The following is a 14475-nucleotide window of genomic DNA, read 5'->3' on the forward strand; positions in this document are numbered from 1 at the left end:
GGTGATATTAGAATGATTTAAGCAACACAAAAGATCATACTAATGTATAATAAGCACAATAAATAGCTTAGGAAAAGGTGTTAGGGAGCTTCCTCAATCGATGTGAATAAAGGCATAAGAGTTCTTGGTCCGTACTCACGTTGGTTAAGATAGTTCCTAGCACCTTTTCCTAAGCCATTTATTTTGTTTATTACATTCTACTGTCCTCTTCTGTGTTACATAAATCTTTCCACTATCTTCACACTCTGCATAATTAGGGTACAAAATGATATTAACCAACGAATCTTGATTTTTAGCTCTCATGTGCTTAGTTTTTCACAGGAAGCGTAATATTTGCAAGCTTACAAAGTCTTTTCTTCTTTCCATTGTCTTTCATCTTCTCCAATTTCTGTTTTTCCCATAACACCACCACCACCACCACCATCACCACCACCACCACCATCACCATCACCAACACCAACAACAACAATTAAAAAAAATAAGCTTTAATGTACAAAACCAACACTTGTGCAAGAAATACTATAAACTTTCCCAAGCCAACCAAAACACTCCACACAGTGACAAAACGGATAGCAAATTCAGCGTAAAATTGTCGAGTAATGCAGTTAGCGTAGAGGTGAGAGGGGAGAGGGACACTTGTGGAGAGGGGGAAAGTGCACCAACCATCCTCATCATCATTATTATTATCATCATCATTATCATCAACACCATCAGCATCAGCATCGTTATCCTCACCTTCATCATCATTATTGTTACCGTCATTATTATCATCATCCTCGCTATCATCATCATCATTATTTTTCTTGAAGGCCCCGTTAGATAAAAACAATTCGACTAGTAACCACGGAGACTCATTCTTACCCACGAAAGGAGTTAGGAATCTTCATCATGCAAGTCGTGGTTGCAAGAAATTCCATGAGTCTTTGTTATGATGCAGGAATGAGTCTCCCTGGTTACTAGTCAAATCCATCCTCTAATCTGACAAAACATGGCTATCAATTGAACTAAAAGGTATTAAGAATCTTCATCATAAAAAAAAAAAAAAAAAAAACCTGTTCCTAGGCCTTCATGACGGGGGGTTGCCTATCAGTGTAATTGGTCCCATAGTGCCTAAGCTGGTAGTGTCATCATTAATCTTCACTAACGTACTGTCATCTTCACTGACTACCTCCCTTACCATCCCTTACCCCCCCTTCCCCTTTCCCTTCCCTTACCCTCCCTTTCCCTTTCCCTTCCCCTTCCCCTCCCTTACCATCTACTACCACCTTTGCTTTGCCCTCCCTTCCCCTTCCCCTCCCTACCATCCATTACCACCTTCGCTTTCCCCTCCCTTCCCCTTTCCCTCCCTAGTACTCCATTATCACCTTCCCTTTCCCCTCCCTTCCCCTTCCCCTCCCTTACCATCCATTTCCACCTTCCCTTTCCCCTCCCTTCCCCATCCAGTCCCTTTTACTACCCGTTCCCCTCCCCTCCTCTTTTTCCTCTTCCCCTCACGCCCATATTCCCAGCAGCGCCTTAATTTGGCGGAGATTTTCGTCTTTCACTTTATTTCACGCTAAGTGAGAGAATAGGACAATACCACGACTTCCTTTCCAAAGCACTTCTTCGTGACTAGCTTGATATCTTTGGGGGCGTTCACAAGTGTGCTCAAACATATGTTGGCAACACAGCTGGCAACATGTCCGGGAACATGTCTGCAGCAGTATTTGGAGAGATGTATGCAAACATGTTTCAGTGCAGCTTCGAACACTGGCAGCAGAGGTGATGGGATAAGTGTGTTCATACCAGGCAGCTGAGACTCCATCATGATGCTGCCAACATGATCTGGACGCTGCTGTTCCCAATATGTTTGCAGCGTGTTCGTTACTGTGTTGCTTACAAGTTGCCAGCACTTGTTTGAGCACACGTGTGGACGCGCCCTTACAGCTTAGCATTCAAGACAGGGAGACGGGAATTTTAACCACGACTGTACATCCTCTTCATGACACTTCTTCGTGATTAGCATCATATTAACTCTTGATACAGCTCAGCATACAAGACTGAGAGGTGCCAATCTTAGGTAAAATTATAATGGACAGGGAATATTCAACCCTCTCTCTCTCTCTCTCTCTCTCTCTCTCTCTCTCTCTCTCTCTCTCTCTCTCTCATCTATTCCTGACTTGTTTATACTCGTGTATGTTTTTCGCTCATTCATATTCACTAAAAATTGTGTCGACCATAATCCATAATGCTGACTACTTTCTCATCAAACTATCGTCACACACACACACACACACACACACACACACACACACACACACACACACACACACACACACACACACACACTTGACGCTGGCATGTTTGGTTTATTGTTGTTTGTGAAGATGGTGTGGGCAGGGACAGGGGATGGAAGGAGAGAAGGAAGGAAGGAAGGGAGGGAAGGATAGAGGAAAGAAATGAAGGATGGAATGAATGAATTAATGAAGGAAGGAAGGAGGGTGGGAGAGAGGGAGGGAGGGAAGGAAGGAAAAGTAAAGATAAAGGAATGAACGAATATGGAAGAGAAAGACGAAGGAAATATGGAAGAGGAACACAGAGGGAAAAGGTAGGAGGGAAAGAAAAGAATGGGAAAGAGAGAGAGAGAGAGAGAGAGAGAGAGAGAGAGAGAGAGAGAGAGAGAGAGAGAGAGTGTGAGAGAGAGAGAGAGAGAGAGAATGATCATTTATTTATGCATGACAACCAGGACCACCACTGCAGCATGCCTCCACACGCACTCTCTCTCTCTCTCTCTCTCTCTCTCTCTCTCTCTCCTTTATTTTCATTCTTGGTCGTCCTCTCCTCGCCCCTGGTCTTGTTTGTTTTCCTTGCTACCAGATATGTACCATTGTGCTTTCCCCCCTCCCGCCGTCTCTCTCTCTCTCTCTCTCTCTCTCTCTCACACACACACACACACACACACACACACACACACACACACACACACACACCTTCCCACGAGACATAAAGGTCAAGCCACGTGAGAGCTGCAAGATTAGGATCAGGATGTGTTGTTGAGGTGTGGGAGGTGTAATGAAGGGTAACGATGAGGTGAAGAGGTGAAGGGAAAGGATCTGGGGTGTGCTGTGGTGTGGTTACAAGCGAGTGCGAGGCCCTGGAGAGCCTCTAGTCAAGTAGTGGCATTTTCTCACATATAACCGGCCCGACCGTAACACTTTTGAGAAGCTTATATCTCAGCAACCACAGGGCCGATCGCTGCGTGATTTGCACCATATGATAGCCTAACTCTTTAAGATTTGTTTTTGACAGGGTTCATCACACCCAGGCGATGCATGTAGCACGTGACACGCGCCAAGTGCAGCATGTCGAAAATCATCAAAAGAGGGCCACAGATTTGTCGTAAAGGCATGAAACGGTAGGTAGATAGCCATCAATACACTCCAGGCATCCTCGGGGTGTAAGGAGACGTTTCAATGCTCTCGGGTTTAAACGGCCTCGCTCGTACCACGCCGACAAAGGCGTTTCACTGATGTGTTACGGTGTTGTGTGGTGTGTGAGATGAGGTGTGGTGTTGTGATGGAGTGAGTTTAGAGGTAGATGTGAGATGTGGTGAGGTGAGGTGAGGTGAGGTGAAGTGAGATGTGGTAAGGTTAAATGGTATAGGGAGAGGTGTAGTGAGGTAAGGTAACGTGAGGTAATTCTTAAGGTGAGCTAGAAGTGAGAGGCTAACACTTAAATCCTCATGATCCTGTGTAAGATTAAGCTGTGACAGGGAGGACGAGATAAGGGGGAACAAAGATGTACTGAGACGAGACAAATTTTATGCGTGATTTACTAATAATACAACTCTCTCTCTCACTCTCTCTCTCTCTCTCTCTCCCTCTCTCTCGTTTTCCTATACTATTTTCACCTTCATTTGACCCATATTTTCGCCCTTTTTGCAGCTTATTTCACGTGGCTCAGTGGCAGAAAACGACAATGCTACGGCTCCATATCCTTTCCAGAGCACTTCTTCGTGACTAGCACCATATTCTAGCGTTAATCTATCGCTATAACTAAGTAGTCAAGATGGAGGTGAAAAGTGTAGCCATTTTACCCTAACTTGGCCCCGATTTTCGTCCTTTAGCAGCTTATTTCATGTGGCATATGTGGCTCTGCATCCTTTCCATTGCACTTCTTCGTGACTAGCATCGAACTCTAGTGTTAACCTAAGCCACGTGAAGGTGAAACAACCATGGTAAATTTTAGGGTCTACAGCTCTTAAAATTATAATAATAAGCAGTTCAGCAGGTTAAATAGCATCAGTGTAGTGGAGTGTGTTTAATCTTTCTAATATTAAGTGTGTGTGTGTGTGTGTGTGTGTGTGTGTGTGTGTGTGTGTGTGTGTGTGTGTGTGTGTGTGTGTGTGTGTGTGTGTGTGTGTGTTGCCTGACCACGTTGCTTGTCCTGCCTTAGTAACACACCATCATTCCATCCTCACTCCTCCACTGGCCTCCACTCTTCCACTTATTCCTTACATCTTATTCTAGGTCTTCCTCTTCTCCTTCATCCTCCATCACCCCCATTGTTATAAACCATTTGGGGTAGCCTAATTTCTTCCTTCAATGCACACACACACACACACACACACACACACACACACACACACACACACACATTCCACCTTCCTCTCGGCCTTCCTTTTCTCCTTGGGCCATCACTAGCACTATAATATGGCAATTTAGGATGCCGAATGGCCTTAACTATGTCAATTACCTTATGACTATCTTGTACACATTTACACTACACACACACACACACACACACACACACACACACGCACACACACAAGGACAGAACATTAAAATAAGGCACCCAGTAACTTTGGGCAGCAACAGACAGACAGACACATGGACAGAAGATTAAATGACACTCTCAGAATCTCTGGATGAGACAGACAGACAGAAAGACAGACAGACACATGGACAGAACATTAACATGGACACTCAGAAGCTTTGGGTGGTAACGACGAAGAGACAGTCAGGCAGATGGAGAGCACATTAAAATGCTCATTAACTTTGGAAAACAGTCATACACATGTCCCTCAGTCCCCTATCCCCCGAAAGGTGAATGGTGGACTGTGGAGGATGAGCGTTTTCGTCCTGCAGTCCACTGGGTTGACGATTAGACAAGCTGGGGTTACAACTGATACTATTTTTATTCACTGGTAATTCTGCGGTAAAGCTATGCCCGCGTTGGTGCTTCAAGGTCATTTTACACACGCCTTCGCCAGACCTCGCATGGCACTCTTGCAAATAAGCGATTGTACTTTTTTTTTTTTCAGTAATACATATTGTTTTCCTTTTCTTGTTATTGGATTCCTCTTTGCCAGTCCAATGAAAGAAGGAAAGAGGGTTAGGATGGTGGATGGATGAATTGAGATGGGTGGACGAGTGAATGGATGGATGAATGAGTAGATGGATGGATGGATGGTTGGATAAATAAATCCACTGATGGATGAATGGGTAAAACAGATGGATGGATGGATCGATAGAAAAATACCTTCATCCCCGTTACGTATCTCTTACTCTATTCATCTTATCTGCAGACAACTTTAATCACCTCAGGAGGATTTGTGGCAATCTATCTACCTATCTATGCCAGACGCCTTCATCTCGAAAGGGGTGGCCATACACGAATCGCCTCCAAGTCATTCCATCCCCCGCCATCAAACTGCCTATTTTCCAACTCACATCCTCCTAACCAAACTTACCTTCTAATCTTTCACCTCAAAAATGGTCATTGTAAAAAAAAAGAATAAAGAATAAAGGTAAAAGACACAAAATGCTCCTCAGTTAACAAATGCTCTCGAAACCACAACAATGAGAGCAAAGAATAATTAGTAAAAGCATGTTATAAAAAGCTCACTCTCAGAACTTACCTGAATCTAGAAGTAGTGGACCTGAAGCGGTTGATTTTTTCTTTCACAACTGTTCTTACTCACATTCCTCAACAGGTGAGCTGGATGTGATTCTGTGATGACCTGTAAACAAGGAAGTAAAGGATGGGTGTCAATTGAAGTTTGGATGTACCTCAAACACGATGCGGCGTCAGACAAAAGATTAATATATAGACAGACGAATATGTAAAGAAAATGTGCTACCTCAGCCTGAACGTACTGTAATGCCCAAGTACCCAATGATACCGACGTCCCTCAGTTCAGATGGAGGGTTGCAGAAGGGGAGCGTCAACTCAACCTCTAGTCCACCGGGTTTACGTTTTGATGAGCCTGGGACCACATGAACAGCCTCTCTCTCTCTCTCTTTCTGTTTGTTGTTGTTTAGGGTGTTATCTTGCCGTCTTGTCAGCTTACTTAGGATTAGCACACTGACACTCTCTAATCTTATCAGCGTGAAGTGAATGCATGACAAGATAAGGCGTTAAGGAGCGTGTGGTTGTGTGTGGAATTACTACAGTGAAGAGTGTTTGTTGTGTCACCTCTCAGAACATACGGAAGCAGTTAAGTGCGGCCCTGTTTATGATGCTCAAGGAAATTAGGGAAAATGAGAGTATGAGAGGTTTATGAAGACTTTTCCCGAACGTTCGCGACGAGAGGTGTCATTTAAACTGAATATGCTTGGGGATAGTTTTCTCGCTCCTGAGTTGAATTATATCGTTTCGGCCCGCATTTTCGTCCTCTTGAAGCTTATTTCACGTAGCTCAATGACAGAAAAAGGACCATACTACGGCATTACATCCTTTCCACAGCATTTCGTCGTGAGTAGCACCATATTCTTGTGTTAATCTGCTGCTACATATCAGCTTTCGCGACGGGCAGATGGAGTCCGTCAGAGTAAAAGCAGTACAGTAAGACTCTGAAGTGCCTGTGGAGTTTGTTTCGAGCTCGTTACTGAGAGAAGTCTCCTCTACGTCGAATAACACTGCTTAACAGTAACTTTTTAAGCATTCTTGAACAAACAGAAAAACAAAAAGAAAAGGGTGAATACATAACCTCCAACCTGGTAAGCGGATGTAATAAAGGACGTCGCAGCACCAAAGGGTTTAATGAAAGTCGTTTCTAAGTTCTTAACCACGAAAAGTTCCTCCTACAGTAGATAATCGCCTGGCGGTAGAAAAAAAAAATGCATTACTAATTGATCCTGGGATAACCTAATCTTTTAATACTCTTTTTATCAGTTCCACAGCATTCTTGTCTCCCTAGGCACGAGGACAAGGCTGTGGTAAAGAAAATGAGTGTGACAGCGAGACTCACTGTGCACAATGATTGCCAATATTCAGATCGATTTTTCTTTGCCCACTGGCATTATCCTCATATCTCATTTTGTTTTCCTCTCTTTTTTTCCTCCTGCTCTCCCTTACCAGGCACAAGGAAAAAGATGTGTCAAGGAAAATGAATGCGACAGAGAGACAGTCCGTGGCTGTGGTTGTAGTGGAGGCAGTCTTTCCCAATTATTACGTTATAGATGGAGTAGTGATCGACATGTTTTTTTCTTTTTCTTTTTACGTATGTACCTTAATCTCTCACTTTATTCTGTTTCTCTAGGCACGAGGACAAAGCTGTGGCAAAGAAAATGAGTGTGGTAGAGAGGCTGACTGTGGCTGTGGTGGTGATGGTGGCAGCGGTGGCAGCATCCGGCCCGCCCTCCGAATTCGTTCAGAGACTTGACCCCATTGACTTCGCCGGCACCAACTACCTCGTCGGAGGAGGGTGAGTCGGGGCATGAAGCAGGGTGTGAAAGGGGTGTGACTGGGGGGATCGAGTGCGGCGTAAGGGGGACGCGACTGGGGGGATGGAGTGGGGTGTGAGAGGGGTGAGAAGGGGGAAAATAGATGGGGTAGGGTGATAAGGGAAAGTGGGGTGATAAACTGCTAACTGGAGGATGAGAAATAGGTCAGCTGAGGTGAAAAGGAGAAAGCAGGGTAATGAGGGGAGAGTGGGGTGAGGGAGAGGGTTTGGAAGTATGATGAGGGTGTATGAAGGAGAGTGGGGCTGGGGTGACAGCGAAAAGTGAAGTTGGATGTGCACCAGGAAGGAGCAGGGAAAGTTCAAGAAGGGGCTGCGTGATTGGGAGATTGGGGGGGGGAGGGGGAGGAATGAGGGAAGGAGATGGGGAAAAAGTAAGGGGAAGGGACGCGGGGGGGAGAGTAGGGTGTGGAGTAAGGGAGGGGAAAAAGGGAAAGGGAGGGAGTAGGATGAGGGGTATGTTAGGGGAATAAGGGGAAAAGGGAGGGGAAGGGTGAGGGGAAGAGTAGATTAAGAAGTGAGGGAAGGACAAGGGGAAGGGGGTGAGAAAGGGAAAAGGGGAGAGTAGGACGAGAAGTAAATAAAGGAAGGAGAAGAAGGGGGAGGGAATGGTTAGGGAGACGGGGAGTAGGGTGGGGAGTAGGTGACAGGGTGAAAAAGGGAGTGTGAGGTGGGGAGTAAGAGGGGAAATAGAGGGGGGAAGGAGGTGAAAGGAGAAACGAGGCGAAGAGGAAAGAAGAGGGAATGAGATGAGGAGAGGTTGATACATATATAGTTAGGCAGATAGATGGATGGATAGATGAAGACAGACAGACAGATAGATAGACAGACAGACAGACAAATAGATAAACTGAGATAGGTAGGTAGGTAGACAGAGAGATAGATGGGGTAGGAAACTGGATTTTGGCTGAAGGGTGCATGGCCTTTCGTGTTCCTCTTGGCCACACCGCTGGAACTAATGTGGTTGTGGGATTTTACTCTCTCTCTCTCTCTCTCTCTCTCCTTGTATGTGTATGTGTATAAGTACTGTACATGTGTGTGTGTGTGTGTGTGTGTGTGTGTGTGTGTGTGTGTGTGTGTGTGTGTGTAGCTTTATTTTACTGTACACACACGTCTAAGTTTCATACACGTCTATCTATAACTTCTCCCCCATGTATACCTCTGTCATGTACGTGTGTGTGTGTACCAGAGGCGGTCACGGCGGCGGCGGTGGAGGAGGCGTGGGGGGATACTCAGACATGTTAGAAGACCTACAGAGAGGACACGAAGGACTCATTGTTAAGCTGAACGACGTCATTAGGGCTCTGAAGGTAATTATCTGTTTTATTTATTTATTTGATCCTCTCTCTCTCTCTCTCTCTCTCTCTCTCTCTCTCTCTCTCTCTCAGAGTTAAGACTTGGATGATGACAGAATGTAGAATTATCAAAAGCTAAGTGATAATGATGATGATGATGATTACTTACCTTTTGTGTGTGGCATGCTGGGGATGATGATGATGATTCTAATGTCACTAATAATAATAATAATAACAACAATAACTCACTCACCCTCCTCACTCTCCACGTCTTGCTAGGAGGACGAGGTGAAACTCAACAATGTCTTCTATAAGTTGGGGCGACATGACACCAACTTGGAAGGAGTGGACAGCAATTTGCACCGCCTTTCTGATAACTCCAGGAGAATCGAGGCAAAGCTGAATAAGCATGCTTTTAATGTGAGTACTGAAGACGTGTTTGTGCTGGAAAGAAAAAGGTTGATTCATGTAAGCAGGTTGGTCGGAAGGTAGGTAGGAAGGCCGGCTGGTTGGTAAGCAGGTAGGCAGGTAGGTAGGAGAGGTACATAGGTAGGTAAGTAGGTAGGCAGGTAGGTAGGAGAGGTACATAGGTAGGTAAGTAGGTAGGCAGGAGGACAGATAGATGGACAGACAGACAGACAGACAGATAATAAATAAAAATAATAAAAATCAACATGAACAGATAAACACAGAGATAGGGACAGAAGTAAAACAAACAGATGATTGTAAATGATGGGAGGGTGAGAGAGACCGGTTAGAATTTGAACTGTCTCTCTCCCACCCAACATTTCCACTTACAGTATTACAATGGATCATCTACACAGAAATGATTAAATGGATAAAAATATGGACACAGGAAAACAGACGCAAAATAAATACTCCTTACAGGTGGATTTCCTAAGACGACGAGTGGAGAGGCTACAAAATGTGGTGGAGGCAGAGGAGAGAGTGGAATCGCAAGTTTCAGCCGTCAAGAGCATCGTTAACCGGCTGGATGACCGGCTGACGGATGCCCTGGCTCGGCTGGGTATGGTGGAGAACACTACCCGAACCCTGGAGAAGAGATCGGTGCCTCATTATTTATCCGCGGTGCCTGAGGAGATTCTGGCACCACCCACACTTACTGTATATCCAATGCCTAGACAAGGTATGATTTAGTACCCCCTCTATCAATCTAACTGCATATCTATCTATCTATCTCACACATAGACTGGGGAAGAGATCAGTGCCTTATTATTTGTCATAAGTGCCTCCTCCCCCCCTTCCACTCCCTTCATCTCCACTCCTCCCCTCCCACCCCCATACCTCTCCCCTACCTACTCCCCTTACCTACCCCCACTTCTCCCCCAAACTGCATCCTCACCATCAATTCAATTCAAATGTTCAACAGTGTTCATGATTTAGTCACATACTCTTTGTATGATTAGGAACACTGTCTTCACATCTGGGATTGTATTTAAAAAGGACCATAGCCAATGTACATGACTGATTATTCTCCATAACAGTTAACCATTATCAGAGATGGTATTGTAATTTGTGTTTTTCTTTGTCATATTCATATTCACTCAGATCTAAATCTGAGGTGTTTTTTAATTGCATGAGGTTTTGTACAGACAAGCAACCTTATACACAATTACACTGTTTTTACTCTACTTTGGCCCAATTTTCATCCTTTTGCAGCCTATTTCACGTAGTTCAGTGGTAGAATAAAACAGTTACTATGGTTCTACATTCTTTTCACAGCACCTCTTTGTGACTAGCGTGAAAATCTCGTGCCAATTTACTTTTATAAAAGGACATTCAAGATGGAGAGATGGCAATTTCAGGCCAAGTTAGAGTAAAACGGGTATAGTTTTGTTGTTCCTGTTTTTTCACTTTAATATTCACTCGAATCTAATTTTTTGATGTGCATGACAGCAGTAAAAGGGAAGATTACAGTACAAACAATCAACTTTATACATAATACAGGCTTAGATACCATAATACATATGGATCCAAATTAACTCTTTTGCCCTCTATGGATGTAGTTTGTAATTTTACCAAAGCTACCACAAAACGAGCTCTGAGAGAAATTTTTGAGGTGGAAAGGTTGCAAACTGTCTTGATCAACCCCAGCAATTATTGATGATGATGATGCATGTACAGTATGTATATATGGATGGATTCATGTATGTATGTATGTACAGTATATGACTTACTGAAGATACAAACAAGGATACTGGATGTATTGGTTTCCACCATGACAACTGTATACAGATTCTGAGGAGGGATAAAATCGTGACAGTGGTGGTTAAGAATGTTATGGTGTGGGTGAAGTGACAATAACAACGTGGTTGTGGCATGCCTCAGCTGGCTTGGTTTATGCGGGGGCAGGACTGTAGTGGCCCTCCAAGCACTTATCTACCCTGCTTGATAGCCACAACTCACACCAGGAATGTCCTCTTCTCGTGCCATACATCAACTCTCGTGCATGAATATTCAAACCTTATTATCTGACCTAATCCAACTTATATCAGTTAGCAAATGTAACTTAACATTTTTTAAAACAATGTAGTCTAATTAATAAGGTCTCTTAACTGAAACCTTTTTTATTGGAAAAAAGAAAGGGCTGAGATCCTCTAAAACATGCCATTTCCAAAGAATGATAAAAAAGAGAAAGCCAAAATGAAGACCAGTTCATTTTGTGATGCCTAGACATACTTAAAAGACTGGAGATATAGGCAGTGGGAAAGACCAACTGGGCATGAGTATCAGGACTGACCAATATATGTATACAAGACATTTGCATTAAAGAGTTACGAGAAAAAAAGTGAAAGTGTATAGCTAGATGGGTGCTGTGTGCTCACTGCAATGGAACCGGGATACAAGCTGAGAGTTCACGAGAGCAATGACTACTGAAATAATCTATAACCCAATTACTGTACTCAAAAATTTGACAAAGATCCCTATCCTCTTTTATCCCCATAGATAGCCAGGTGTACTTGGACTGGAGAGCTGATTGGAATAGTTAACAGGAGACTCATTCTTGCCTCATAGCCAAAACTTATCAAGTTTCATTTGAACATGACACAGTATTAAAGTTGTGGAAGTGGACCAGATCTGTCAGGTAGAAATGAACTGACTACTGTACGATCATCAACATCTTAACCCTGTTTCCTAGGTTCATATGCGGTGGGAGGAATCAGAGGGGTATAATTTTAATCCTTTCCATCCAGTGATGTTTTTTTGCTTGTGTAGGAAGACCCAAGCCCAAAGACAGCAATACAAGCTTGTGTTGTTCTTACTGTTGCTCATATTGGCAAAAACTTTGAAATAATCCTTCACTGCATTGAAGCCCATTAATGCTACAACACTCAGATGGATTTACAATGCATCCTTGACTGAAAGGCTTGGGAGGTTAGACCTGTGAATGAAAAGCTGAGGAAGAATGGGACTTGAATGTATTAGTGTTGTGATAAGAATGGGTAGACTGAGACAGTTTGGGCATATGGAGAGGATGGAGGAAGACAAATGGGTGCAAAGGGTGAGAGATGTGATTGCTGAGGGAAGAGCTGAGAATGGCAGACTGAAACGGACATGGGATGAGGTCATAGACTGTGACCTCAGGAATGAGGGATTGAACAGAGAGGCTGCTAGAGGTCAAGCAGCAAGGACAGCCACCATAAGGTGACCAAGACCGATGCATGTATGCATGTTGGAACCTTTATAAAAGAATACATACAAATGATATGAATTATTCCCCTCTCTCTCAGGTCCCTGCCGGCGAGATTTTGAGCAGGTTGGGCTAGGATGCTACTGGTTTGGTGGTGAGGAGTTGACATACACAGAGGCAGTGGCAGCTTGCCTTGGCCACTCTGCTTCCCTTCTCACACTACCCTCACCAGGCACTCAGCTACAGGTTCTCCTTGCTCGCCTCAGACCAGGTAGGTCTGTGTAAATAACGCAACGCACACACATTTACCTTTTGAATGCTGAATTTAGGTGCCACCGAGTGTCTAATCGTGTTTATAATTTATTTAGTATTGTTCCATATTTTAACAGGCTGGTATCCATATTTGTGTTCCATGCTGTACTCTTCCATGCATACTGTAAACAGACTTGTACCTGGATTGAAATTCTTTTTTTCCAATAACTGGTCATCTGCCATCTCTCACCTAAAATATTTTCAGTTTAGTTTACTACTTTTGTTTTTTAATACCATGTAAGATATGGGAGATTTACTGTATGTCTTATGCACTATTAATCACCCAAATGACAACTGTGTTGTGTTGCAACAGACTCCCACTACTGGACCAGTGGGACGGATGCGTTTCACCGAGGTGACTGGTCCTTCCTGCTGACTGCCCAGCCTGTCATGCCCCTGCACTGGTCTAGGGGTGAGAATGCCACCAGTTTGGCCCCACACCGCCACTGCGCTTCTGTCTCCTCTACCGGCCTCACCAAGCAACACTGCACACGCCGCCTCCCCTACATTTGTCACATCCTCTGAGACACTTACAACTGGCCTCCCCATCATCTCCCACATCACTTCTCATACCTTGCCCTGCCACACCCATGTCTTTTTCCTATCATTTAGCATTTCATCTTTGGCTTTTCATATCATGCTCTGGCTTATTTCTTTGCATCATTACATACACCTTACACATCACCTAAGACTACCTGTATCTTTGATCTTCCTCACACTTTTCTTAAACTTTGCCATTCATCTGGTACATCACCTGAGGCTTCCTCTGCCCTGCCTCACTACATAATATTCACATCACCCAAGGCTGTCTCTGCCTCATCTCACTTCACCCTGACCCTTTTCCTATATTAGTTATATCATTCAAGGCTTCCCCTGATCCGTCTCACATCACCCTGCCTCCTTCACATCAATTGAAGTTTATCTTTGCTCTGCTTCACTTCATCTCACCTTTTCCTTCCACCTACCACATCACAGGTTCCTCATAGCTTGTCCTGCCTTATTTTGCCATGCTTTGTGCCAACATGTCAAGGATATTCTTGCAAAGATATGTTTCTTCTGTGGGGAATGGTGGGTCATTCTCTCTCCTCATACATAACACTCACCACATTCACCCTATATCAGTCCTACCCCTCATACACAATATTCACCACATTCATCTTATATATTCATCTACAGTCAGTTATTTTTACCTGCCAGTACTATGCCACTCCCATACCTTGAATACTGTAATGCACTAAGCTTCTGTTGCATGAAATCTAATAAGCTTAGGCTATGAGGCAGAAGAAAGTTTTCTTCCTTACTAGTCAAATCACCCTCCAGTCTGACTATACCTGGACACTATCTGAACTAATTGGGGTTGGGAAATTTTGTCAGATTAGAAAAAATGCGATATACCGTAGTACTATTGCAACCGTCATCACATCAATTTTTTCATACCCATTATTAATAACCGGTACACAGTTCTCATCCCCCAGATTCCCACCACCAAAGTT

At 43.9% G+C, this 14475-nt stretch overlaps 1 protein-coding gene across 1 annotated transcript; it reads left to right on the forward strand.

The window, feature by feature from the left end:
- Positions 1-8961: 8961 nt before the first annotated feature.
- Positions 8962-13507, forward strand: LOC145391675 (uncharacterized). The gene is made up of 5 exons (XM_080266222.1): positions 8962-9033; positions 9298-9438; positions 9907-10165; positions 12771-12941; positions 13296-13507. The coding sequence occupies exons 1-5, from the start codon at positions 8962-8964 to the stop codon at positions 13505-13507; spliced, it is 855 nt and encodes a 284-aa protein (XP_080122348.1).
- Positions 13508-14475: the final 968 nt, after the last annotated feature.

This window comes from Coenobita brevimanus, chromosome 19, assembly GCF_032717465.1.
Source record: "Coenobita brevimanus isolate Jiangsu-jjx chromosome 19, ASM3271746v2, whole genome shotgun sequence".
Taxonomy (NCBI): domain Eukaryota; kingdom Metazoa; phylum Arthropoda; class Malacostraca; order Decapoda; family Coenobitidae; genus Coenobita; species Coenobita brevimanus.